The following is a 26,879-nucleotide window of genomic DNA, read 5'->3' as shown; positions in this document are numbered from 1 at the left end:
GTTTCTGGAGGCGGGGATTTCAAGGCTTGAAATCCCCGCCTCCAGAAACACAGCCAATCACAGCCATTCAATGACATCATTGTCATTGGCTGTGATTGGCTGAAGGCACATGTGCTTCTGGAGGCAGGGATTTAAAGTCTTTCGTGGAGAAAGCTTGTCTGCCGTGGACCAGGAGGGAGTGACAGCCTGCAGGAGCGCCGCAGATCATCTAAAAACGTAAGTAATGCTTTTTATTCTTTGCTCCACTGTATTACCGGCGTATAAGGTGACAGTTGGGGGGTCGTCTTATACGCCCGGTCGCCTTATACGCCGGTATATATTTTTAGTGTAACACATTTCTGGATGAATTGCAGGAAAGGGGTTATATATTTAACCCCTTTCCGACCATTCATCCTGCGATCGCCGGTAGCCCATTGCATTCAGTGGAGTCGGCTGTATTGCCGGTTCCATTGAATTCAATGGGCAAACATCGTTCTTCTCTGCTACAGCTGTTACAGCTGTGCCAGAGGAGGACGATCTTTATGCTGACAGTGGGGGGGGGGGGGGGGGGGCCACTCTTGCCGCTATTGTGGCTTAATAGTGGGACCTGTGAACTTGAGATGCAGCCCACCATGTAGCCCCTCGCCTGCCCTATCCGTCACTGTGTCATTCCCATCACTTTCCTGAATTGCCCAGATTTTCACACATGAAAACCTTAGCGAGCATCGGCGAAATACAAAAATGTTCCGGTCGCCCATTGACTTCAATGGGGTTCGTTGTTCGAAACGAACCCTCGAGCATCACGGGAAGTTCGTTACGAATAACGAACACCCGAACATTTTGGTGTTCGCTCATCTCTAGTTTTGACGCTATCTTCCGCTGTGCTACAGCGGAAGATAGCGTGATGGACGGCTTCCATTGACTGCAATGGAAGCCGTCCGCGTGTACACCCGCGGCAAATAAAGCATGCCGCGGGTGAGGACGGGTGAATTCACGGGGCGGAATTCCGCAGTGGAATTCCTCACAATGAGCATTGAGCTATTAGGTTCAATAGAACCTAATGGCTGCGGGGCAACACTGCGGATTTCCGCTGCGTATCACGCGGCGCAAATCTGCTCGTGCGAATTAGCCCTTAACCTTTTCTTCAGAAAATTATTTTTGCAGTTTTTTTGTTGTGGCCTATAGGGCTATTGTTTAATAGCTTTTTTGTTTTTCTACTGATTTTTTTCCAATTTTTTGTGTTATTAGGGGTAAAGTGTAAAAAAAATATATATATATTTTTAAAATGTATAGTTCTTTATTTTTAAAATGACTATATTTGTGCTAAAATAGTCCAGAAACGGGTTATGGTACTCATTTTGCTTTGGATGTTTTGATATATAATGTGTATGGTCTGGGACTACATGGCGGATATGCCGACAGTTTAGGTTAGCGTTGGCGGTGGGTCGCTTTTATTTGTTGCTGCTGCAGGGCTGACCACGGGTGCCGAGCAGTAAGGCCGCCTATCCACGGCCGCGAGGATTGCAAGCCGCCCATTTGTCTAGTGCGTCGCCTGTATTTATTAGGGGGGCCGCATTTGTTTAGGGGTTCTGGTTTGGGGTCTGTATGTATTTGGAATGTCTGATCTGCGTTAGGCCGGCTTCACGCGACTGGATTCCTATTGCGGAATTCACAAGCGGCGTCCGCAAAAGATCGCACGTATTGAAACGTACGTACTTTTGCTTTTTCCTTCACACTCGCGGATACGAATTGCGTATTCCGAGAGCAGAGAAAAAAAATGGCAGCATGCTCGATTTTGCTGCGGACTCCGCACAGACGGCCTCCACTGACGTCCATTACAATCAGTAGGGATAACATCGCAGACATTGGCGCAGAATCTTCCGCACGGTCGGCTGCGGGAAGTCCAGTTCTCTGCTTGCTCCGACGGAGGATTTCTGAGACTTCCGCGGACGCGCTCCGCTGTTTCCTCGCTTACTAGTGGATGGCCGGATGATTTTTGCTTTACAGATACAATCTTTTTCCTTAAAATTGGAGCCCCGCTTACGAATTGAGGAGCTTCACCAAACTTTATGCGAAGATGACACTGCACACTAATAACAGACTGGTAGACGTGAGAATCAAGAGTATAAAACGCTGTTTATTGCCAGCCATTTTGGCTCATATTCCCCTTAACGAAGACGGTAGAATAAAACGTTTTGGGCCTCATTGAGCAAAACTGCCTAGCAGACGTCCTTGTTGCCCGTAGCAACCAATCACAGTGCAGCTTTCATGGAACCTCAGCAGCTTGCGCGATGAAAGCAGCGCTGTGATTGGTCGCTAGGGGCAACAAGGACGTCTTATAACAGACAGTTTTTGCAAAGGAGTCTCTGTTTCCATTGATATTAAACTGGTGTATCTGCGTGTCAGTAACCAGGAGTGTTGGGGGTCACGCCATTCCAGTCAGAGCTCCACAGCTGCCATTGAGCTGCGACGCCAAAACAACTCGGCCGTTATCTTCCTGGGCGCCCACGGCCCCCGCACGCCATTGGCCGCTCGTGCTGTCAATCATAACGACAGAGGGGCGGGGCCAGAGGCAGCAAGTAGAGCGGAGAGGAGAAGAGAGGAGCGCTGGGCTGCAGAGCCTGGAGGAGGAGGGAGCCGCACAACAACAACCACTGCAGCCGCCCTGCACGCTCGTATACACCGACGGGGGCGACTCTGCAGCTGCACCACCTGCTTGTAGGTGAGTACTGGGCTGCAGTGCATGTGCATCCTCAGAAGGCTGCAGAGACCAGCTCGGCTCTGCTACATCTTGCTTGCTAATGAACTGTATATTTGCACTGGTATCTGCAGTCCTATGTAAGCCAGTGTGACGTGTGCTTCCATGGATGTTACTACTTCTTATGTCACCTCTATGAAAATGATACATTTTTTTGTGTGTTGTGTCAAATGACAAAGCCAGCTCTGCTACATTTGACCAACTCGGCTCTGCTGCATTTTTTTTTTGTTCTTCTGTAGTTCCCCTTACTGTAACTTCCCCTGCAGTCTTATACTCTCCCTCTCCTCTTGTCCTTCACTATCGGTCATTCCTTCTGGTTGACATCAACATGTTTAATAATATTATTAATTGCGCAGGAAGTCTGCGCGTTCTGTTTGCGTTCTCTTTATCCCCCCCCCCCCTCCCCCCCCATCATGCAAATACTACATACAAAAAAGTTGTCCAGAAGTTGTGGGTAACTTTTATTCTCAGTACCCCGTGTCGCACTCACAGGGTCCGGGTAGCTGAGAGGTGGCGTACTGTTGGGTGTGGACTTCATACTGTTGGGGGTTATCCCAAAACGGAGTCAGAAGAAGGGTGGTAAGTCTGATCGTGGGGATCTCACCGCTGAGACCCCCGCCCCCCCCCCAGCAAGCTTTAGAACGGGTGTCCCATATCCCCTCCTCCTCGCAGATGGAAATGAATGGCGCGGCGGTCACACATGCGCGGTTCCACGCGTTCTTCATTGCCGGAGATGGCCAGCGCTTGTACTTCACTATTTCTATTAGCCCCGTTAAAATAAATGGAGGGGTACTGCATGGTGGTGCCACTACCATCCAATCTCTACATCATTGCATTTAGGGGGACCTGTGCCCTCTCTCTTCCTTCTTTCCCAGGATCGAGACCCCCACAGATCAGACTTCCCGCCTATCTCATGAATGAGCGCTAAAAGTCCATTTTGGCACAACCCCCTCTTAAGGAGTAACTTTTATAGTCCCCGTTGAACTTCTTCCTCTGTTACATTATTATTTCTTTTTGCCTTTCTGCTTCATTGTTCAAACAGCATCTTATATCTCTGCTTCTTGAACCCCTTAGAGTGATGTTAATGGGGGGCACATAGATGATCAGGTTTGGAGTGTAGTTGCGCTTTCAATAAATATTGGAGTCCCTCGTTGTAAAAACCTCTAAAGGTACCCTTACAGGGGTGCCAAGCTCATTTTCAGGATTTCGGCTGCCTTCATAGGGCCGTTTGTAATCGTAAGACCGTATTTTAAAGGATGTATTAAAAAGGGCCGGGGGGACAGACGGACCGAGCAGGGTTCTAGTCCAGCACAGTTGGGGCACCAGACCCCCGGCACAGACACTGGACTCTAAACTGCCAATAAAAATGATGGGAGTTAGCAGAACTTGTGAAAAGTTCCCAAAAATATTCCTTAAAAAAAAGTTCCTTCCAAAAATATGTCAAACTCCATGCCCAACCTACGGCTGCTGGGCACAGGAGCGATAGTCGTTGAGAGAATTGGGGTGTAGCGGGCTGGAGATCTCTTCTGGCTACCATTCACTGCAAATGGGCAATCGCTCAGAGGTGGAGCGACTCCTGTTTATACTGAGAGAGAAATCGCTCCGCAGTCGTTCCACGGAAGCGGAATGACTAGTGACTACTAAGTATCTTCTCGCTCGGCGCCCTGTTGGGTGGCCGTGTGTACGAGGGCCGACGGTCGCCCTAAGAGCCTTTAGGCTAGGATTACCATATTGGTGACTTTGGACATGGCCGCGACACCAAGGATCACAGGGTCGCCCCGCCTGCGTTGTACGACCTGTAAGAGTCCAGGTTCCTTCACATGTTCTCCTTCACATCTGATTCTCTGCACTAAATGTCCTTTTGGATGTCTTATCTTAGAGAAACAAAAATTTAGAGCCACCTTCCGGTTTCGGGCCAAAATGTGGCTCAAGACGAGAGGGGGCAGGGCTGTGTTACCTACAGTTCTCCTTCTATGCTTTCCCTTTGACTTGCCAGTTTCGGGTTCCTGTTTTCGGCTGTCCAAGATGGCCAATGGACTTTTCAGACTACCTAGCCCCCCGCAGTGCATTGGTAGCGTTGGACTACTGATGCACTATATCTACCTTCTGATTGGCCAGGCCTCTCGCGGAGGCCTGCACAGAAATGTCAGTAGTGCCGGGCCAGCTCCGCTCTGCACATGCGCCGGCTGACCAGCACATCAAAGCTGGAGCCACGGGAGCAGGTGAGAGCCGCACTGGTCCCTGCAGGGACGCAGGTCGGATCCCGCTGCGTGAATTCTCGCAGGGGATCCGACCCGGCCGTCTGCAGGCGGCTTTATTCTTACTCGGTGAGATATTGAGAAGACCGAATTCCTGTTTATAGGCATATTCATCACTGCACTCCAAGCATGCTCTGAGCTCGGCAACCATGTTCTGCCTGTTCATCATTGCGCTCGGGCCATGTATCATTACTGGGTCACATTCAAACGGGGACACCCGGAGTGTGTTTGCCGTGCTACAGAAATTTGCAGGGCTGATGGAAGATCACGAACGCTGTGGTCCCCGGGGTCCAAGTTGTCTGAACACTGCAGCACTGAGGGGTCTTTCGAAGACCAAAACCAGCCGGAGATCACAGCAGCGAGTGATCTTCCAAAGATCAGCAAGAACGGTTCAGTCCAGGGTAAGTTTGGGAGGCGCACGCTGAGCAAACGCACCCCTCCCTGCAAAGTTGTTGGCTAGCTGTTGAAAGACTATTAATTATCTTCTGGTGTAAACAAGTAATCAACCAGTAGCTATTTTTTTTAGCTGAGCTAAGACAAAGTGACTTGCAACTAATGAATGAATTCTCACTCGTCACACGGTTGGTTTACGGGCGCCAACGGTCACATTCGCTCGATTGAGCGATTTATTTGGACAACAGTTGTCCTGTGTAAAGCTAACTTAACCCTTTCCAATCCACTGTCTGACCTCTGAAGACATTATGATTCAAGGCTGTACGGCTCCGATGTTGGAAGACGTCCGTCGGGGTTCTCTTACTGTATATTGCCAGCCTCTCTGCTCTTTGAGCCTATCCAACGTGTCACCTCATGCAGTACTGGCTTCAGCCAGCATATAGCGCCGTTGTATAATGGCAGAAAAAGAGTAAGCCCCCTAGGAAAACCAGGATACAAATTGGGATTGGAAAGGGTTAAGGCTTTTCTTGGCCGTGTGAAAGTGGCCTAACCCACAAGTGCCATGATGAATACGCCTTCTTGCACCAACATATTCAACAATGTACTACAGAGGTTTTCATCATTCCTCCTCCCCACACTTGGGGCAACTGGCTTCCTATAAAATTGCCCTATGAGTAGATGAAGCCCCCACAATTACAGGGAGAACATACCAACTCCATGCACTAGTTGACCTTGGTTGGATTCACTCCTAGTACCCCAGCGCTGTAGGGCAACAATGCTAACCACCGAGCCCCTGTCGTTCCTCCATGGACACAAGGCAGAGTCCAAATAAGTTCTGATGGCCCCCATGCTCCTGTGCGGCTTACTATACAGCAGAAGGGTTGATGGTGGTGTGTATGCTTAGAAGGCAACGTCATTGCATTAGTAGGAACTAGAGATGAGCGAGCATACTCTCTAAGGACAATTACTCGATCGAGCATTGTCCTTAGCGAGTATCTCACCGCTCGGTAGAGAAGATTCGGCTGCCGGCGCGGGTGACAGGTGAGTTGCGGCCAAGAGCAGGCAGGAGCGGGGGGAAAAGAGGGAGCGAGAGATCTCCTCGCTCTCCCTCGCCTCTCACCGCCCACCGCCGGCAGCCGAATCTCTGCTCCCGAGCGGGCAGGTACTCGCTAAGGGCAATGCTCGATTGAGCAGATGCCCTTAGCAAGTATGCTCGCTCATCTCTACTAGTAACTAGGCATGGACATCCTAGATGGCACCACCTTCCTCTAGCAGACCCGGGCTAGTCAGTATGGCCACCATATTTCCTCTACGGTAGTCTCAAAATCAAAAGATTGCAGTAGTGGCTCACATTCAAATTAAAGGGGTATTATAGTTTTTTTTGTTTTTGTTTAATGACGCCCTTTTCCTTGCATAGTCATCAGTAGTTGACTATCCAAGGAAAAGGGCGTCATTAAAAAAAATATATATAATACCCCTTTAATTGATGATGGACAGGGGTTTGACATTGGAGATCCCGTCCATCAGCTTGTCGTCTGCCCGCTATCAATGTGCGTCATCGGTGGTTATAGGAAACCTGGGTAGCTGCAGTCCCACTGAAATCAATGGGAGCACCGCGCTGCCCCGATCCTTCCCGCTCCGGACGTCTCGGATAGACTTTCTGTCTTCGATAGAGATGTAGCATTGATTAGGTACTTACTTATATGAGTGATCACAAGGCAGTTAACAAGAAGTGACTTATAAACTCCACTCTGCTGTCTGCCGTAGATGTGCAGTATTTCTCTGTTGTTGGATAAACTTTCTACGTGAACTCAGACTTATTATTGCATATACAGGACAATTTAGGTATTGACTTTATATATGGAGTGTGTTGGATGCAGCTCAATTCCGCCTCGGGCTGCTGTGTACTCGTTCCAGATCCACGTGCCTGATATTCACAGTTCATGGATGTCAGATACTATTAAGAGGGAGAGCAGCCTGCACGTGTCCAATATAGGCGTTCTGTCACTTTAAATGAGTCGTCAAGCAATTCTCTTGAAACTTTAAAGGGGTATCCGCATCACTAGGAAACACCATAACATTATAATCGGTGTAGTTTCGACCTCTTTGACCTCCGTTGATCAAAGAATGAAAGCTCTGAGGTGGCTGTGGCTATGACTTATTCCCTGCGTAGCAGACCTCCTGGACACGTCTGTGCAGGGAGCTTCATTCATAAATGAAGTTGTGGTGGAAGAATTTTTTTAAAGCGGTAGTCTGAAAATACATTTTTCTAAAGCAGACAATCTATTGAGGGTAGCCCCTTGTTTCGGACTGCCATCAGTTAGCCATAAAGGAGAACAAGAGCATCTCTGTCTTTGGCGGTCCCACAGCTCATCGATTTCAAAGATCACCATGTAGTTCCTAATTTGTCCTGTGGAGGCACTGCAGGGAAATGGAATACTTGGTTCCAGGTTCCTTTGCAGATTACAGCTTTGGTATAAAGAAACTTCTGTGCTAGCAATGACATAAGTCAAAATGGCTGGATTTTCGGTGCTTTTTTGGATCTGAGTAGAGTATAGAACATAATGTACTGTCTTTCTTCACCAGGTGAACACCTTCAATCAAACCTTCTGCCCTGGAAGTAAGCTACAAAAGCCAACATGTCCAAATATAAACTTGTAATGCTGAGGCACGGCGAGGGTGCCTGGAACATCGAAAACCGATTTTGCAGTTGGGTTGACCAAAAGTTGAGCGAGGATGGACTCCGAGAAGCTGAGATGTGTGGAAAGCATTTAAAGTCTCTAGGATTTGAGTTTGACCTGGTCTGCACGTCGGTTCTGAGCCGTTCCATCCAAACCGCTTGGCTTATAATGCAAGAACTTGGGCAAGAATGGGTCCCGGTACGGAGCTCATGGCGGCTCAACGAGAGACATTACGGGGCACTTATTGGTCTCAACCGAGCTGAACTGGCCCTGAACCATGGAGAAGAGCAGGTGAAGATCTGGAGGAGGAGTTATGATGTTGCTCCTCCCCCAATAGATGAGAGTCATCCTTATTATCAGGAGATCCATACGGATCGGAGGTATACGTGTTGTGACATCCAGAAGGATAAACTGCCGAAATCTGAGAGCTTGAAGCAAGTTTTGGAACGGCTTCTTCCCTACTGGAACGAGGAGATCGCGCCTGAAATCAAAAAAGGGAAAAGGGTACTTATATCCGCACACGGGAACAGCACAAGAGCTTTATTAAAACATTTAGAAGGTACAGTAGCATTGGTTTTTCTAGATTTTATTAAGCGATATTCATTTTTAATCTGGCACCAACTGCAGTATAATATGGAGAGAACCAAGATGGAAAGTCTCCTAAGAAAACTAAAAGTTTCTTTTTTTTTTTTTTTTTTTTTTCTTCCACTGAAGGTTCCTAATCCTTACATGATGATTTTTCACCATCTCTGATAATCTCCCATCTGTCAATATGTTCTGTTTTTTTTTTTGTTTTTTTGTTTGGGATGAGCTGTGAAAACCTTGCAAACAGTCCTGGGGATTTTCCTGCTGGGTCCTGCACTGAATGATGTAGTAGAAAGTTCTAGCAAGGAACTTTTGGACCCAAAGGCTGTTCTGTTCCCAATTTAGCAAAAAAAAAAAAAAAAAACCTTAACCCTGCGGAAACTTTGTACTGATGATGGGCAGGTGTCCCACTGATGGCATCGTCTTGGTGTTGGCTGTACTTGACAATATCCTTATATTGTATGTTACCCCGTGTAGAACGTTCTTCTGTGTTGCCCCCCTAGGGTGAACTGCGCACATGTCAAATACAAGGCTTGTGGGCCGAATCTGTCTCTCAACCTCATTTAATGTGGCCGCCACCCCTGTGAAATGGCTGGTGCTCGAAATTGCAGTCTGAAGTCCCATTTGCTTCAGTGAAGGTGCGTTTGCAATTACAAGTGCCGGCCACTGCATAGGGGCTGGAGCAGCGCTTCCGCTCTGACCCCAGTAAATCCTGGTGGGTGCTGCTTGGATACACCTTTTAAAGGAATTCTCAACCTATCCGCAGCTTTGGTCTGGCGGTGCAGAGTCTGTAACCTCTGATGGCGGAGCCAAGAGGTCAGCGGGCACAGGCTCGTGAGCGGCTGCTGCTGCCGCTGACTGATTGGGGTTGCAGGCAGGGTGGGGGATAAGCCTGTAGGGATGCTGCCTGGGAAAATGGGAGCTGTGTTTGCTATACCACACTGGGTTAATGCATAATTAAGCACATTTATGAGTTTTTACACCAGTTTTTGGCTTAAATTAACTAACCAGTGTACAAAGCTTTCTGCTCCATACGTGTGACAGCAGGCCCGCTGAAGAGCTCATCGGGGTTCCCGGGCTGTGGAACTCGCCAATCCCCCAATTTTTTTAACAGCTGTAAAACGCCTCTAACTAGCAGTAAACCATATGGTGGCCAAATAACACCTTCATACTGTTGCCTAAATATTAAAGGGGTTGTCCCAAGTAGTCGACTTATTCTCTACCACTTCCTCTCCTTAGGGACCGTCAAAGAGAGGCCGAGTATATCTGTCATTTCCATAGAGATGAATGGAATGGCCCTGCCCATGTTCAACCACTGCTGTTCATTTATGGGGACAGGAAAGTCCCGCTCTTGTGATTGGAGAGGAGGTGAAAAAGCCAGGACTCAGGCGTGACCTATAGTCGGTGTAGTCTTATGGGACGAACCGGTTTTTATACTCCACAGAGTCCAAGTAAAGCTGCTTTCACATCTGCGTTGAGGGTTCGGGGTTCCTGTTCCGTTTGGGGAGCAGGAAAGGGGAATCCCCTGGCCGACTGGATTCGTCTTATGACCGCTCCGAACAGACTCCGTTGAACAGAATTGGGTCAGTTCGGTTTCCGCTCAGCCATCCGGCATGTTACCAGACAAAGTTCTCCTGCAGCACTTTCTTCTGGTCTTTCCTGCTGGATCTGCGGAGGTTCAGCGCAGGTGTGGAAGCGGCCTAAACGTACATGAAGTCAAGTCCGTTTTGTAGCGTGAAGCCAGTGGTGTAGAATCCAAATAAAGGTTCGTCTCGGAAAATCAAGCCAATGGCTTAACTCTACAAAACCGTTATTTGGCTTCACATACGTTGACTTGGACTCTATGGAGTATACAAACCTGTTAGTCCTAAAAGACTACACCGACTAGAGGTCATGCCCGAGTCCTAACTTTTTCACCTCTTCTCTAATTTCAGACACTGCTAACACCATTGATGCCCTGGTGTACTAGGCTGCCAGCACATGCTCTACCCTATGTCCACACCCTTTTGTCCATTGACCTCTACCCTATTCTAACATGCAAGTACACTAGCTTCTATTGGCCTACTGTCTGTTTTTCTGTGTTTTTGTGATGCGTTGGGGTCCCAGCAGTCAGTCCCCACCCCCCCCACACATTTACTGTGGATAGGGGGGGTAAGCTTATCTTTTGAAACCCCCTTAATACTGTGTGGTGTTGCCTCTACCATGCACTGAAAGTTAATATACTGTAGTAATACTACAGAAGAAGAAGAAATGGGGCACCTAATCTGCATATCTATCCCCAAGATGGGGATAAGCAGCTGCCAGGCACATCTGGCTCTGCTTCTCTCATGAATGAGAAAATGATCATCCATCTTCAAAACCAAGATGCTAATGGAGAAAACAAGCATCAGCATTTATCTGGTGTCCTCGTACAAAAGACTGTCGCTACATCTTTTTGTCACTTATGCATGTCTAACTTATGTTGGACATATATGATACTACTACTGGGGAGGGGCCACTGCCATATTTGTTACCCATGGGCCTCCACCAATCTTGGATCGGACCATGCTCAATGTATATCTTTGAAATGGAAAGGGTTCTTTCCCCCTGCTGTTCAGGCATGGTATCACTGCGCCTATTTCATATGGTACAAACCATTCTGAAATTCAGGTCCAACCTTTTAACTTTGTAAGTTTTTTTTTTTTTTTTTTTAATTTAATAATGGGTTCTAAAAAACATTTTGCGGAAGTAATCTCATCTGGACCACCTTAATAGTTCCTCTTTCCCAATCGTTAGCAAGAAGTAGTAGACAGGAGGTCTAGTTGCTGGATCAGACTACACAGGATGGGTTTGTAGTCTGTTACCATGGAGACACCTATTTATGAAGCTCTGTAAAGAAAATAGAAAATAATTGTCACACAGGATAGATTAAAAAAGTCTTGATTAGTGGGATTTGCACCGCTGAGACCTCCACCGATCCTGAAAATGAAGATCCTGTTTTATCTTTTCCTCACTGCAGCCTCACCTGCAGTAGCGAGGGGATTGAATGCAGTGGTGGTCGTACATGCGAAACCACTCCATTTATTTCAATGGGACTGACAGAAATAGCCAGGCGATTGTATGCAACGATCTCAGCAGTCCCACTGAAGATGAATGGAGCAGTGGGGGGTGCAGTAAACCTAAAGTGAGGAGAAGGGAGCACGGGGCACTCCAGTCTCAGGATTGGTAGGGGTTTTAGTGGCGAGACCCATCCCACCAATTATACTGTTTTGTTACCTTTCTTATGGATAGGTGATAAAAGTTAATTTTGGGATAACCCCCTTTTAAACAAGACAGTTGAATCACCTTTGCAAAAAAATTTTAGATTTTGAAAAAAAGGGTTGCAAAAGTATACACACCCTTTAATACTGGAAGACCATCAGCCTCGAAACTTTGACAAATTTAAGCTCTTTCACTTGACTTGGCCCAGGTGTCACTCGGTACCAGTATGTTTTTGCAGGTTCGGGTATTGACTGCTATGTTGGTCGCAGCCGTCTGGGATCTCTGGGGGAGTATCCAGCTTTTCTTTGTTTTTTCTCTTTTAATGCCCCTTTTGTCCAGGATGGCAGTATGACACAAGACTAAGCTTGGGTGATCACTTGGAACAATTTGGAGCCAGACCATGTTCACATTCCTAGCAGGCAGCAGACCACAAATGCTGACAAATTGCTTTTATTGTGTGATACTGACGAAGGCCAAAAACGTTTTTTTTTTTTTTTTCCCCCTAACACTGTTGTTGTAAAGTTTTGTCAACATGTGGACTCTTAACTCAATTAGACCAAGCGCCGCCTACATGCACAACGCTCGGTTCTGGACTTTAAACCTGCTCGATTGTACGGCGGGGGTTTAAAGCTCCTGCAATCTAGCAGATACATGCCAAGTGCTGGGCTGCCAACTGCGACCCCAGAGACGTTTCCGATATTGGACCCCGTGATCACATGATTGCCGGTACCCCTCAGCATGGCGGAGTAGCTCAGCTCCGCCAGCGACCGAGGAGGTTTTCATTTATAACTCGGGCTCAGTTACAATTTGAAAACTGCATTCTAAGAAAAATGACATCATGAATGTCACCCACAGGCCTTTATGACATCATGGGAGTTATGTATGTAAACGTATATACCAAATTATGTAAATGTAGAATAAAATACAAATTAACACAAACAGTCGCCATAACCACCCTGAAATAGGAGACTGAAACAATATGGGGAACAAATTCCTATACTTCTGGCATAAATATACTAATTTTAAAAATATATTTAACAACCCCCCCCCCCCCCCCCCAAAAAAAAAAATAAAAAAAATATATATATATATATATATATATATATATATATATATATATATATATATATATATATATATATATATATATATATATATATATATATATATATATATATATATTCGGTAGGCCAAGAAAGAATAGGACTGTTAAACCACCACAAGTGTAAAATCATCAAAAAGTGTATGTTTAGGACTGTAACACTGATTGTTGGGGGTTGAAGTGCAGCTTTGTTTTGGAGGCATTTTATTGATTCTTCTAGGGAACCGCAGACGTATTTACACCCTGATCTAATGTGCTGACTTGTGCCAAATTAATAAAGGCATTTTCAATATTAATGCTGCCTGGATAGGAACAATCTAAAAATAAGGATGTCTCCGGCACAAGCCATCCTGGCCGGGCCGACCGTGATGGGTACTCGGGGTTACGGGAGTCGTAGGTTGTAACCCCAGTAGAAGCTCGCATTCAGAGCAGCTGTTTGCTTTGTGTTTTGTAAGGGATCGGTTTATTTGAGATGGATAGCAAACCAGAATGTAACCAGAAACCATAGTTTTCATCATGTTTAACAGATCTGATACACCCGTGAAACGCGCCATTTCCATCAATTTTGTATATGTTTTTAATAGATCAACACTAGAGGCCAATTTTGTCTTTCTTGCCTTCTGCATATACTAATATAAAATACATAAATGGATCCATTACAACAATAGGAGAACCAAACAGAAACCTGTATTAAGAATATCGTAAAAGGGAAAGATCGTTTCTCGTCAGACGATGATTCTCAGGATGCCGCCACTCACATTGCTAAGAATTGACAGATTTTTTAGCAATCTGTGGGTCACGGCTGCTTGACTTTGAAGCTGCAACACGACCCCATTGACTTCTATGGGACTGCTACATTATGAACTTCAGTCACACAATCCCCGCTGGGACCAAAGTCGCTATGTAGCCCCGGTCTAAATGTTATATCTCATTGGTCTGTTTACAACTCTTCCATATCTAGCGGTACGGAGAGGGCTGCTGTGACTCCGCTGCTTCCTAAAATATTGACTAACATTTGTTTGCTATAATGATGCTGAGTGGATTCCTGTCTATTTCTGCAATCGCCTCCAGAGCTGTAATCATCATCATTCTGTTGATTGCCTTTGGAAACAGATGGCAGCTTAGCCACCAGCCAGTCAGACCTCTTATCTAATGACTAAGCCTTGTATAACTTTTTCATAGAGTTTCCACAATGCAGTGTTTCTCTGCTTTTATAGGAGACCATCAGCATTCCTAACGCTTCGGTCATCGCTGATACATTTTATTTTATGCCTAGTGCAGGCCTCAGGGGGACAATACACAATAAGTGCTCTCTGTTGTTATTAAGGCCCATTTAAACGCGAAGATGCTTGCTCAAAATTAATTCAAAAGATAGGATGATTGATTGGTTTTAGCGATCATTTTGCATAAGCTGCCAATGCGCATTAGCAGCTTATTACCTTCATTTGTATGTAACTGAGTCTCCAGAGCGGTATGCAGAGAACAGCAGGTGGTTTGTTCTCTGGATACAGCTCTTTTTGTTCTGCCGTGGGGCTGCAAGCTGAATACAATGTAATTAGCTCTCCCGTGGAGGACACAGGATGCGGTCCCTGCTATCAGCTCTCTGGTCGAATTATGGATTTTATGCTTGTCTAAAAATCATCTTTCTGGCAAAGTAAACGATGCTAGCATTTACACGCAACAATTATCACTCAAAAGACATTACTTGAGCGATAACTGTTGCATGTAAATGGGCCTCTAGACCCTTGTGTCATGCCCTTTTACTCTGGCCTGAACTGGTAATCTTTTCAACCGAGCAGATGCGTAGTGGACTGCGCTATCCAATGACTCCATTGGCCGGGCCACCTGCTGATCCCTAGCCATGTCTGTGCACCTGCTGCTTTAATTAAGAGCTCCAGCCTCCCAGTCAATGTCTGACCGCTAGTTACTCTGCCTCCTCGTGAGTCCTGCGGGGCAGCGTCAGGACATTCGGTGCAGGCAGAGCTAACGCTGCCTCTGAGCATATTGACTCTGACTTTCAATGAATCCTGCGCTGCCAGAGCCCAACACTTATTTCTCCGGGCTCTGGCTTGCCTGCACAGTCAGACCCACCACCATCATTCCTCCAAGTGCAGTCCTTCAAATCCAAGCTGATTCTCAACGAGGACCTGGCCCTTAGCCGTCACTCATCCGCAGCATTGAGAGGTTGTCACTAGCTGGTATGGACTAGTCACAGTATCCACAAGACATTACAGCTAGTAAATGGTTCAGATTTGGACGAGCGGGGCGGGCCCTCTGCTAGTGATCCCTATCTTACTTGGCTGGGGGTTACTAAATAGCCCTGGTCTAAGGCTGATCTCACATGACTGGATTTGAATTTGTGGAATCCGCAATCTTCACCTGCACGGACGATCCGCTGCATTCCGCACACATTATAAAGATAGAACGTTCGCTTCTCCATGGACAGCGAAGCCGTCCGACCTGCGTCCTAGTCGCAGGTGACATCGCGGATAGGTCGCGGTTACCCATGTCATTGCCTAGTGGCAGCAGGGGAAGTGCAAATATTTTAAAAAAAATCTCTACTGCGCATGACCGTCGACAAGTGAGCATGGTCATCCGCAGTAAAGGTAATTCGGGGTCGCCGGCCACGGTCTACCACACGCAGAATTCGATCCATCCATGTGAGACCGGCCTAATCCGGCCACCATTTCACTATTCAACCTACCAGCGCTGACCAGTAGGTGGCAGATTAGATGGTATAACATAGTTGCATACACCGATGTATTCAGCGCCAATTTAATGCACAGATGGTTGTTGGGAACTCGGTGCTATTTCCGTAGTCCATTGTAGTCTACCGATTGCCAGACTAAGCAAATGGCGTAGGCTCACTACAGTAACGGTGTAGCTTGCTGAGCTGGTCAGGTTGGCACGGACTGCATCTACAATTGGGATAGCTGGCAAACCTTGTCTGTGTGTGCCAGGGATGCTTTACCATCCAAGTTTGGCATAAAGATTCTTTTACACGGGCAGATCATCCGCTCGTACAAACGACAATGAACAACTTGGTCGGTACTTGTCCATATTCTTCAAACTTGGTGTTCCTTGAAATACAAAGCCAGGTACTGTATAGTCTCCTAGCAGGTGCCAGTCTTCCTGGCAACGGGTCAGAAAGTCTACGTGACACCACAGCCGGTAATGCCTTGCACTAAAAGGAAATAATTTTCTATTAACGGTGAACAGCCGTCCTCTAGGCATAATTATACCTTGCACCTCGCCACTCTTCATGCATGGGAAACTTTATAGGAAATAATTGCTTTGCCTATTAACAAAAGATCCTACCTGGAATACCTTGTGACCTTGCACAACCGATGCCGGGGCAATGATCCCCGGGACTTAGTTGATTGTCCACTCCAACATTCAGGTTTTTTTTGGTTTGTTTTTTTTCAATATATTCTTGCCAGATGTAAGACAAGGGTCCTTCTCCTTTTTTGTTTTTTTTTTAAATTCTTCTTTAATCACACTGGTCTATGTCCGTATACACTATTCTACCAAAAGTAAAGGGAGCAAGCATCAGAAGTGAGTATTAATATATGTAAATAAGTAAGTGGGGCCGCCTTTGGCCCTAATGACATCGGATACTCTCCATGGCATACGTTCTAGCATTTGATACACTTCATCTAGTATTTCCCTCCATTCATCCTGCAAACATCTGGAGAGTTCTTTTAAAGAATATGGACGATGTTCATATTTCCTGATCCAACGTTGAAGTTCATCCCAAAGATGTGCTGATCAGTTCAACCGTGGAACATCCATAGCCTCAAACCAACATAAATCACTGTTGGAATTGTGACAAGGCACGTTGTCTTGTTGGAAGTGTTGTTGACTATTCCCTGAGTATTGTCACATTGTCGGCAGCACATTATTGTCTAGAATGTCAGGGTACACCTCTGTTTTCATGGTTCTTGCATTAATGGACCGAATCCACGTAAAACCTCCCCAGACCATAAAGGAACCTCCGCCAGACTTAACTGTTGGCACAAGACGTTCCTCAGGCTCCTCCACATTCGGGTGCTTGCATCTGACTAGAAGATGAAGTGTGATTCATCACTACATAATGAAAGCAAAGGTTTGGTACAGTGTCACTCCATAGAATGTTCTTCGATTGCTCAACGGTCTAATGATGACTTGCAAGTTATTTGCAGGATGAATGGAGGGAAATATCATTAGAAATGTAATGGATGTTAGCAAAAGTATGCCACAGAGTATCTGATGTCATTATGGCCAGAGGAACCCCACTAATTCTTAACATATTAAAATTGATACTACAGTACTTTTGATTCTTGTTCAAGTGTCTAATTACTTCTGGTAGGATAGTGTAACTCCACCCCCCCCACCCCCCCGCTGTATGTTATTGTGCAGTCTGCTAGGCTATTGAATACAGAGACATGCAGTAAATAATTTATGTATCTCTCTATCATAACTATTTCATAATGTTGAACAATAGCGTGTTTCCCTTCATTTAGGCATGAAGTGACAATTTATGCATTCATTCGGTATCATTTAGGTCCCCTAGGTCTTTCTTGCTAATAGATGCCTGCAGCTGTGAAAAACGACCAGCAGGAAGGAGTGCGGTGCGCCCCTTTATCCTGTTTTGCAGGGAAGCTGTATTGTTGCCCAGTATGTCCCAGAATCCCCGTTCCCCTGTCCTTGGGATCATGTAACTATGGGACTGTTACTCGTACTACACAGTAAACTCATTGGGCACGGAGGACATATGCTGGTGACGTTGACCAGATGGAGTTCATCAGCGGCTCATGTGCTTCTTTATCTCATATCCTACCATTTCCTCATTATTAAACATACTGCTCAGCCAGTTTTGGTTCGGTTTCCTTAAAAGCTGAGTAACAATTGGCTAAGCCATTGCCTTTTCCTTCTCTGCTTTTCTAGAGACCTGAATGGCAAGTCTATTGAGTCATGCAGCAAGAAATCAACAGACATAGGGAATGGGTGATTGCACAAATTGGTTGCTCAGGACTCTTCCAAAGCCGGGTGATGACTAGTATGGCTACAATTACAGCTATGAAGGGGTGTTCCTGGCATTTACTATTGATGACCTATACTAGGGAAAAGTCATCAATAGTTGATCTGTGGAGGTGTGCCACTCGAGATCCCCACCAATCATATGATCTCCGGCCTGCTGTCTGTGGGGTTGGAGCTGAAAGTGTAATAGAAGGCATTGCTTCCTTTGATATTAGTGGGAGTGATGCCTTCTGTTAAACATCCTGCTCCAACCCCTATGAGGACGTGCGGCTCTGCTGCACTGATGGCAGGCTGAAAGATCTGTGGGGATCGCAAGTGATGGACACCTGCTGCTCAACTAATGATGATGGTATATACAAGGAAAACCCCTTTTAATCGGTGCAAAGTTTTGTGTATCAGCTTATTTTAGGTCATGGAAGAATTAACTAGACTGGATATAATTGTAACATGCCCTCAGCTGTGAGTAGTATTACAGGAAACCTTGCATTTCCAAGCCTATAAAACTGTCAACAGCGATGCAACACTAAAGTAGAGCTGATTGGCTAGAACATCTCCACACCTACCAGGAGTACCTGGTTCAGTCCAAATTTTTGCAGACCTGCCCCATCCATGCATGCTAGGTGCAGAGGCCTCCGTCCCATAACAATGGTGCTCTAACGACTTCACTAAAATATATATGGAACTTCCTATTTCCCTTGTCTCTTGTGCATAACGGGTCATTAACTATCCGCATGTTAGAAGAGGGCCGGTCACCTAACTGTGGCCAACATACCTTGGTACTTTACTTCGATGAACTCCCAGCACTCCTCAGGATTTTTAAACCTATTAAAGATGACTAACAAGTCAATAGGATGCACGCCAAACATGCAGGGGTAAGAGCTCCAGAAACCCCAAAAAGATATACTCCAATGTCTCAATAAAGGAATGGCAGCATCCTGGGGGTAATGCAAAGCAGTAATTTATTCCTCCAAAATCTTGCTACGTTTCGACCCCATTGGGGCATTTGTCAAGCATGAGGGTACCATACAACAAACTCCAACTTTTGTACCAAGACCACAGAGAAAGTCACGGAATACAGTTGGAATACAGTTCCTCGAACCAGGAATCGCCAACAAGATTCTACTTCAAACCCGAAGAGAACCCTTCACCTGGGCCATCTTCACAATAAGAAGACCTTGCCTAAGGCACTTACTAAATTTGGCCTTGTTGCAGCTCACCATTGTGCCTAAGCAACTTGTGAGGGACTAGTAAATTGGAGCTTATTTTAGAATACGAACAGTCCCAGCAGCGAACGGTCGTCCTCCTCCCTCAGGAGGGTCTGGGGCCTTATTTTTATGTTCGTCTAAGACAGCGTTCCCAAGCTCTGCTCAACTGAGCGACAGTCAGGGGCTGCGACCGAGTGTCTCCGTGGTGATTACTGGTTGGGTGCTCGAGGAAGAACTGCTGTTAGCGTGAAAGAGGAAACTGCAGCCTGCAGCAGCGCCGCAGGCCATTGTGAATGACCCAAACGCCGGCTGCTAGGTGAGTATTGTTTTTTTTTGTTGCATGTAGCCTCGATAGGGCTTTTTTTCAGGGGAGAGCTTATATTTCAAGACCCCCCCCCCCCCCATCACCCCGCCTCCCTTATTATTGGGTATTTACGGTAATATTCCGCAATGTAAGAGGCTTTAATTCCCCTATGGAGCATAGACAAGTATTTTTGTCTTGCCTCAAACATAAGGGTTTCGGGCTACAAAACCTCGCTCATGTGAAAGAACCCACTGGAAACCATGAGCTTCACATACATGCGTTTTGTAGCAATGATTTGTTAGCGAGATTTTGTAGCCTGTGTGAAACAGGCCTAAGGGCTCTTTCACACGAGTGTATGTCGGCCGCTACCAACTGAGGCGTAAAAACTGAACGAGCACACAAATCGAATGTTTGTGCGCCTGTTCAGACCACATCGGCCCCGACGCATCTACGCCTTGGCTACCATTCTGTTGCCCCTTTCCCTCCCCCTCGCTGGCTCACCTCTCTGGCTGATTGCAATGGGAGGGGGCAGAGATAAGCTCCCGCCCCTTGTCAGCAAACAGCAATGTGAGGAGAGAAGAGGGAGTTTAGCAGTCAAGCTGCTAAACTCCCTCCTTTCTCCGGCCGCTGTCATTGGCTTCCATAGGAGCCCATGCAGCGGCCGGCGTATTCCGGTCCAAAAGATAGTCTTGGAACTATCTTTTGGGCTCAATGTAAAAACGACTGGCACCATATTGACCCAGCCGGGCGCTTTTACGTTGTGGGAATACAGCCATGTGATCTGATGCATTGGAATCCAATGCATCAGAACGTAGCGTATATCGGCTGACTGTGAAAACGGCGGCCAATATACTTTCATGTGAAAGAGCCCTAAGCCTGATATGTCTTTAGGAGACTCCTTTCTCCAAGTTTGTCCATAGGCATTTTGTTGACCCAGGAGAACACGGAGGAGTACTCGTTCTGCGAAACGCCTTCACCTTTCAAGTGTCTGAAGTTGAGACTAATTAAGCTAGGCATTATCTGATTCTTAGTGGGTTCTATTGGAGACCAAGCAGTTGTGTTTAATAAATTTGTGCCTCCTAGCAGAGGATCCTTGGCCCTCTTTTATTCCTATTATATCTCACTTGGTAAATGAGTCTCACAGGAATATTATTAGTACGGGTGCTGCTATTATTATTAATATTCACCCTAAATCTGCATTTGTATAGAACCTCAATTTTCCAGGATCCCCTAACTAATTTGAAGTCTCTGGTCCTGGGTGGCACATGGAGGGATTTCAGACTTGGAAAATAGGAGAAGTCACAGTAAATTGGAAAAGGGCAAAGGTCCCTATCTTTAAAAAAGGGAAGAAAGTGAACCCAGGAAACTATAGGCCTGTGAGCCTGACATCTATACCAAGAAAGATCTTTGAACAAATTTTATTGAACGGCATGTATACAAATACTTGGGTGAGAATTAAGTAAACAGTTAGCATGGATTTTGTAACAAACACGTCATGCCAGATGAATCTAATTTCCTTCTTTGACAGAATCCCTGACTGGGTTGATCAGCGGTAGATAGTATTAAATGCTTTATTAAGGCAAGATGCAAAGTATCTCATACCATCCTTATTGAAAAAATGACCAAATCTGGGACTGACAAGGCAACTGTTAGGTGGTTTAACAACTAGCTGAGTGATCATACTCAGTGGTCATAAATGGCTGCACATCCAATTGGAAGAATGTCTCAAGTGGGGTACAACAAGGCTCTGTCCTGGGCCCAGTGTTCAACATTTTTATAAATTATCTAATTGAAGGAAAACTGATCAAATGTGTGGATGACACCAAGCTTGGCTAGATATTTTTGAACCTTCTCTAGTATTAACCATCCCTCCCAGCTTTAACAGCGGGCCGAGACTAACAGAATTCATTTCTCCCAGTTAAATATCAAAGTCCTACATCTGAGCAAGCAAAATGTGGGGGTGGGGACACACAGAATGGGAGTAATTGAACTAAGCAGCACATGTGAAGGAAAAACTTGGGTATACTAATAAATCACAGACTGAACATGAGTCAACAGTGTGACGCAGCAGCAAAAAAAAGCAAACCCCATTCTGGGATGGATTAAGAGAAGCATAGAGACTAGGTCACATGAGGTAATTATCCCCCTCTATACATGGTCAGCACTCATCTGGATTACTGTGTCCAGCTCTGGGCACCCCATTTTTTAAAAAGTGAAGCAAGTTCAGAGAAGAGCTACCAGGATGGTGAGTGGTTTGTAAACAATGTCCTTGAACAGTAAAGGATCTGGGAATGTTTAGCTTGCAAAAAAGAAGGCTACAAGGAGACTTAATAGAAGTCTACAAATATCTGAAGGGCTGTCACAGTGCAGAGGGATCAGCCCTATTCTCATTTGTACAAGGAAAGGCTAGAAGCAATGGGATGAAACTGAAAGGGAGGAGACAGATTTGATATTAGACAGTGAGGGGGATCAATGGGTGGAATAGGTTGACACGGGAGGTGGTGAGTTATCCTTTAGTGGAAATGTTCAAACAAAGGCTGGACAAACCTCTGTCTGGGATGACTTGGTGAATTCTGCACTGAGCAGGGGGTTGGACCCGATGACTCTGGAGGTCCCTTCCAACTCTACCATTCTATGATTTCAGTCTGTAAACAAGCTCTTATACGGGTACATCAATGCGTTATGACTCTTGTAATATGACTATGAAAACCACTAGGTCTTTAAGGCAAAAAAAAAAAGGCTGGTCACTAGGGGGTTAATATATTAGGCGCATCTTCCTCCAGCAGAGGTCCTATAATGACTGGTGTACGAAACGCCGATCTTTAATAACCTTTCTCCTGCGTCTTTAGGATTTGCTGGCCTAAACACCACTGTTCTCTTTTTCACTTGCATGGTAAATACATCTACCTAGTGCCTTTCAATAAATGGCGGGAGCGGGGCCACGGTCCAGGCCTAGATGGTAAAAATATCACTGCTAAAAACAACTCCCTGGCAATGGGCAAGTGATGTATAACTACTGCTATGTGGAAGTGAGCAGCCTGAATGCATACTGTATTTCTATATATAGCCCAGGTGCGTGATATACAGTGTGAGATATCTCATATCCGCCTAGGCTATATCTGTCTTGTTTCATAGGTCTTTTTGTCTGTCTCGTATCTCTATACCATAAAGACAGAAATGATGCAGAATATAAATGGATATGAGAAATCTCCCCTCCCTCGCTCCTCTTTATTTTCAGAATTTCTTTTCTTCCTCGCCAGTAAACGGTAAAGCCTTGGCTTATCCTTTTGTCTCAAAATCTCGGTGACTGCCAATATGGCCGCCACTACAGGTCCTACTCTGCTTTTCCAGACTCCTTGCATAAAGAGAGGTTTCTACTACTGACTTGAGCGAGCAAATGAGGTCTGATAAGTGCGAAGATGTGGTCAGAGAGTGAGCCCAGATCTTTCTTGGCAGTGTCTTCCGAGACTGTAGAATGACCTTTTCTCCGAGTGTCAGAGGGCTGGCAAGAAAAGTTTAAGGTGTAACTCTATCTATATAAGCTCCGAGTGACCTTTTACAGAGTTAAAACCCGTCGCCTCCTATCTATCTAATCTACCTTCTTGGGCGGCCATGATGGCATAGAATACGGGAAGGAACTATAAATATGTATAGACTGCACCAGGGTGTGTTCTTAAAGGCTGTTGCAATGAATGAATGGTTAACCCTTTCCAATCCTCTGTCTGACCTCTGAAGACATTATGATTTAAGGCTGTACATCTCCGATGTTGGAAGATGTCCGTCAGGATTCTCTTACTGTATATTGCCAGCCTCTCTGCTGTTGAAGCCTATCCAACGTGTCATCTCATGCAGTACTGGGTTCAGCCAGCAGATGGCGCCGTTGTATAATGGCAGAAAAATAGTAAGCCCACCTAAGAAAGGGAGACAGGATACAAATGGATTGGAAAGGGTTAATGGTCAGAAAAGCATCAATAGACTAAAGATGCTTTTATATGGAACAATTATTAATCGTTCGGGACTCGAACTTTTAACAATTGCCGTTCAGTGTAAACGCATGCAGCGACTGAACGACGAATGAGAACCTGATTTGCTTCTCATTCGTTATTCAGTTTCTGCAAGCAGAAACCTGATGGACGGATTATCCCGCCTAAACCGGTAGTCGTTCACTTATGAATAACTTCCTGCTGTGAGTGGAGGCGGGCCGGCCGCTACAATCCCTGGCGTACTCCGCCTCCATTCAGTCAGCGATGCTCGTTCCCGTGTGAAGGCAAAAGAACGATTACTGGGATGACCTGTCGGGCATCTGTTGCTCTACAGATTGTCCCATGTAGAAGCACCCTAATGGTCTCTAGGCAGACAAAAGGCCCATTTACACGTAACAATCGTCGCTCAAATGAACGCCCAATAATTAATCTAAACACGAAGCTGTTGTGCACTTTTTGTTCACCTTCAGTTTATTGCGCCAGGTCAGCCGGTATAAAAATAATTGGGGGGGGGGGGGGGGAGAGACCGCCCTCTAAGGCTGGGTTCACACGGGACTGACATTCCGTGGAAATCTCGCGGCATGACCGTACTGAAATACTGTGAGATTTCCGCAGGAGAAACGTAGCTTCAAAACCCACAGCCTTTCACCGCCTGGATTCTCCTGCGGCCATAGAGAGGAGGTAGGCGGCCGCAGAAACGGTGAAAAAATTGATACGCAGCGTCTTTGAATTCTGCGCGGAATGTCCATTTCCGTGCGGCTTGGCCGCAGTGTGTGGACGAGATCTTGTCCACTTTGCTGGCTAATCCGGGGAATAAAGTAGGCGGAATTTTGGTGCAGAAAGTCTGCACGGAAATTCCGCGGCAATTATGCCCCGTGGGAACCCATTTTTCCCAGTCTATGCAGCAAAGGTGACAAGTGTGCTGCAGAAAACAGGCAAAGTAAGTCTATTGTGTGTTCCCTTGTGGCCAGTAATGAGAACTTCCTTTTTTTTTAATTTTTTTAATTTATTTTTTTAATTGGATATTCAAATAAAAACCTAAACGTAAACTGTTTTCATTATAATCTGATTTATATAGTCCCAATCATTTTGCATTTGAACGACTTGCAAACAAATTTGCATTGAGATCCCCCTATGAGCGATAAACAACTATTGAACAACGATTCTTTCTGTTGATAGTCGCCGAGTGTAAAGGTACCTTAACTATAAGCTGGTCCCAGGCTGAAGGTAGCAATTGGCTGTAATTTATAGTGGAGTGTTCAATTCTCCTGCAGCACCTCCACAGGAAAAATGAAGTATTACACAGTTCTCATTGAAAACCGACTGCACTGTCACAGCTGTAGCTTCTAACTTTCTTTTTTTTTTTTTTTGTTGCAGGGATCTCTGATGAGGCCATAATAAATCATACACTTCCTACCGGTGTTCCTGTGCTGCTTGAACTGGATGAAAACCTGCGCGCTGTCAAGCCTCACGAATTTTTGGGTGACCAACAAGCTATTCAGGCTGCTATAAAGAAAGTGGAGGATCAAGGCAAAGTTAAACCTGTTGATAATTAAGATGCTTCCAGATGTCTTTACTACTCAAAAGAGGTCAAGGGATTGTCCACAGATTTAAAATAAAAATTAAAAAAAATGTCTGCTTTCTTCCAAAAACAGCACCGCCCCTGTCCTCAAATTGTATGAGGTATGGCTGCTCCGCATCATTCAACTCTGAGGCTGACCTGACCTACCAAACACAACCCATGGACAAATGTGTGGCATTGTTTAGGGAAGAAAGCCGCCATGTTTTTCTAATCCTGGACAACCCCGTAAGGCCAGACTCACACAGGCATTTGTAAAACGCCGCGGTTTAAGGGCACCGCATCATTGCAATGGGTGATGAGGTGCGTTAAAAATCGCTGAAACGCACTAAAATGGCACAGACAGCGTTTAAAAACGCTCGTCTGAGACGCCCCATTGTAAAAAAAAAAAAAAAAAAAAAAAAAACTGCCTGTGTGAGCGTGGCCCTAACCTGCGGTGCTTCAGAGTAAATGGCTCCTTATTTGTAGCAAGCTGTGTAAATAGATTTCCTTTTGCTGGCACAGAAGTGTTCAGATTTTTTTAAGTGTATATTGGCAAATTTATGTATAGTGAAATCTCCCGTAAATGTTTTGTCAGCAGGCACTTACAGGAAGTTGACTTTTTTGCACCTTAAATACAGTATATTTTTTCTCCCCCATACATTTTTTTTTTTTAATGAACAAATTTTTGGAGCATTGGTATTTTTATTACTTTTTACATTTTGGTATTTTAGTATATAAATTACCAAAAATAAAAACTGACATTAATTTTTTTATTTTTTTTTTTATTATTATAAACCGTGATTATTTTTTAAATTCTATTCCCCTCCATAAACTTTTTTTTTTTTTGCCCCAAAACATTTTGTTTCTGTGCTGTCATTTTTTGGGGTGAAATTGCATTTCTTCTATTCTTCATGATGACTTTTTTGTCTATTTTCAGATTTAAAATCTTGTTACAGTCTCTAAATTTAGCTTTTATCCTGCGATGACCTCATAGAAAAGAGAGAATAATATTGTTGACACAGTTCTAAAGAACTATAAAGATATTTTTAACCCCAAACAACCCCCCCCCCCCCAATCCCGTCATTTTAATGTTTTGCTTTTTTGTCTCTCCTGGTTTGTCTTTGTGTCTTTTTTATTTTTTATTTTTTTATTTTTATTTTTTTTTTCTTTCTAATTACAGATGGGATTTGCCTAACCCTTAATGCTTTTCCCAGACAAATCCTTAATAACGGGGCAGACATCTTTCCCTTTCTTGCTTAACCGTATGTGGAAGGTGACCTTTTATAATTGCCATAAAAATAATAAACAACCTCTAATGTAGCATTACATAAGAAAGCATTGCAGAATTTCCTTTATTTTAAGGTTTAGGATGGTATTTATTGAACTACATTTAAAGTTGTAATGACAGATTAGTTGACTAATCCTAAATGGGATAGAAGGTTTTTTTTTTTATTTTTTTTATTTTATTATCTGTTCCAAGTATTTTAATATGTAGGCTGTTTGTTTGCTTTTTTGTTTAGATTGAATGGAATTTGCATCAAAGGTTTATTTTTTCCTGCTGTCTGATTGTGTAATAAAAGTGCAAAACTACTGTATATGACGATCATTGAGTCGGTGTTTGTGCTTTTTTTTGCTTTAAGGAAAAAAAAAAAAATAAATTGTTTTAGGCTCCCCATCAATCCAAGAGCATAGTTGCTCTGTCACATTATTGTTTGCTTTCCTAGAAAGGTAGTGAAATGATGAGGACTTGCTCATCTGATCACTCCTCTACACCGTATTGTTAATCGTGGCATCTAAACATTTTTGAAAAG

The 26,879-nt window shown here is 45.0% G+C and overlaps 1 protein-coding gene across 3 annotated transcripts; it reads left to right on the top strand.

Moving 5' to 3' along the window:
• The first annotated feature begins 129 nt into the window (after positions 1–129).
• On the top strand, positions 130–26,674 carry BPGM (bisphosphoglycerate mutase). 3 transcript variants are annotated; one of them, XM_066590511.1, is made up of 3 exons: positions 130–216; positions 7,975–8,628; positions 24,885–26,674. In XM_066590511.1, exons 2-3 carry the CDS (start codon positions 8,028–8,030, stop codon positions 25,061–25,063), a joined length of 780 nt encoding a protein of 259 aa, XP_066446608.1. In that variant the 5' UTR covers positions 130–216; positions 7,975–8,027; the 3' UTR covers positions 25,064–26,674. The 3 variants fall into 3 exon arrangements, with proteins under 3 accessions (XP_066446608.1, XP_066446606.1, XP_066446607.1); XM_066590509.1 differs by lacking the exon at positions 130–216 and adding an exon at positions 2,568–2,701; XM_066590510.1 differs by lacking the exon at positions 130–216 and adding an exon at positions 2,581–2,697.
• The last annotated feature ends 205 nt before the right edge of the window (positions 26,675–26,879 follow it).

Source organism: Eleutherodactylus coqui, chromosome 2 (assembly GCF_035609145.1).
Source record: "Eleutherodactylus coqui strain aEleCoq1 chromosome 2, aEleCoq1.hap1, whole genome shotgun sequence".
In the NCBI taxonomy this organism is placed as follows: Eukaryota; Metazoa; Chordata; class Amphibia; order Anura; family Eleutherodactylidae; genus Eleutherodactylus; species Eleutherodactylus coqui.
This window is presented reverse-complemented; position numbering and strand designations above follow the sequence as displayed.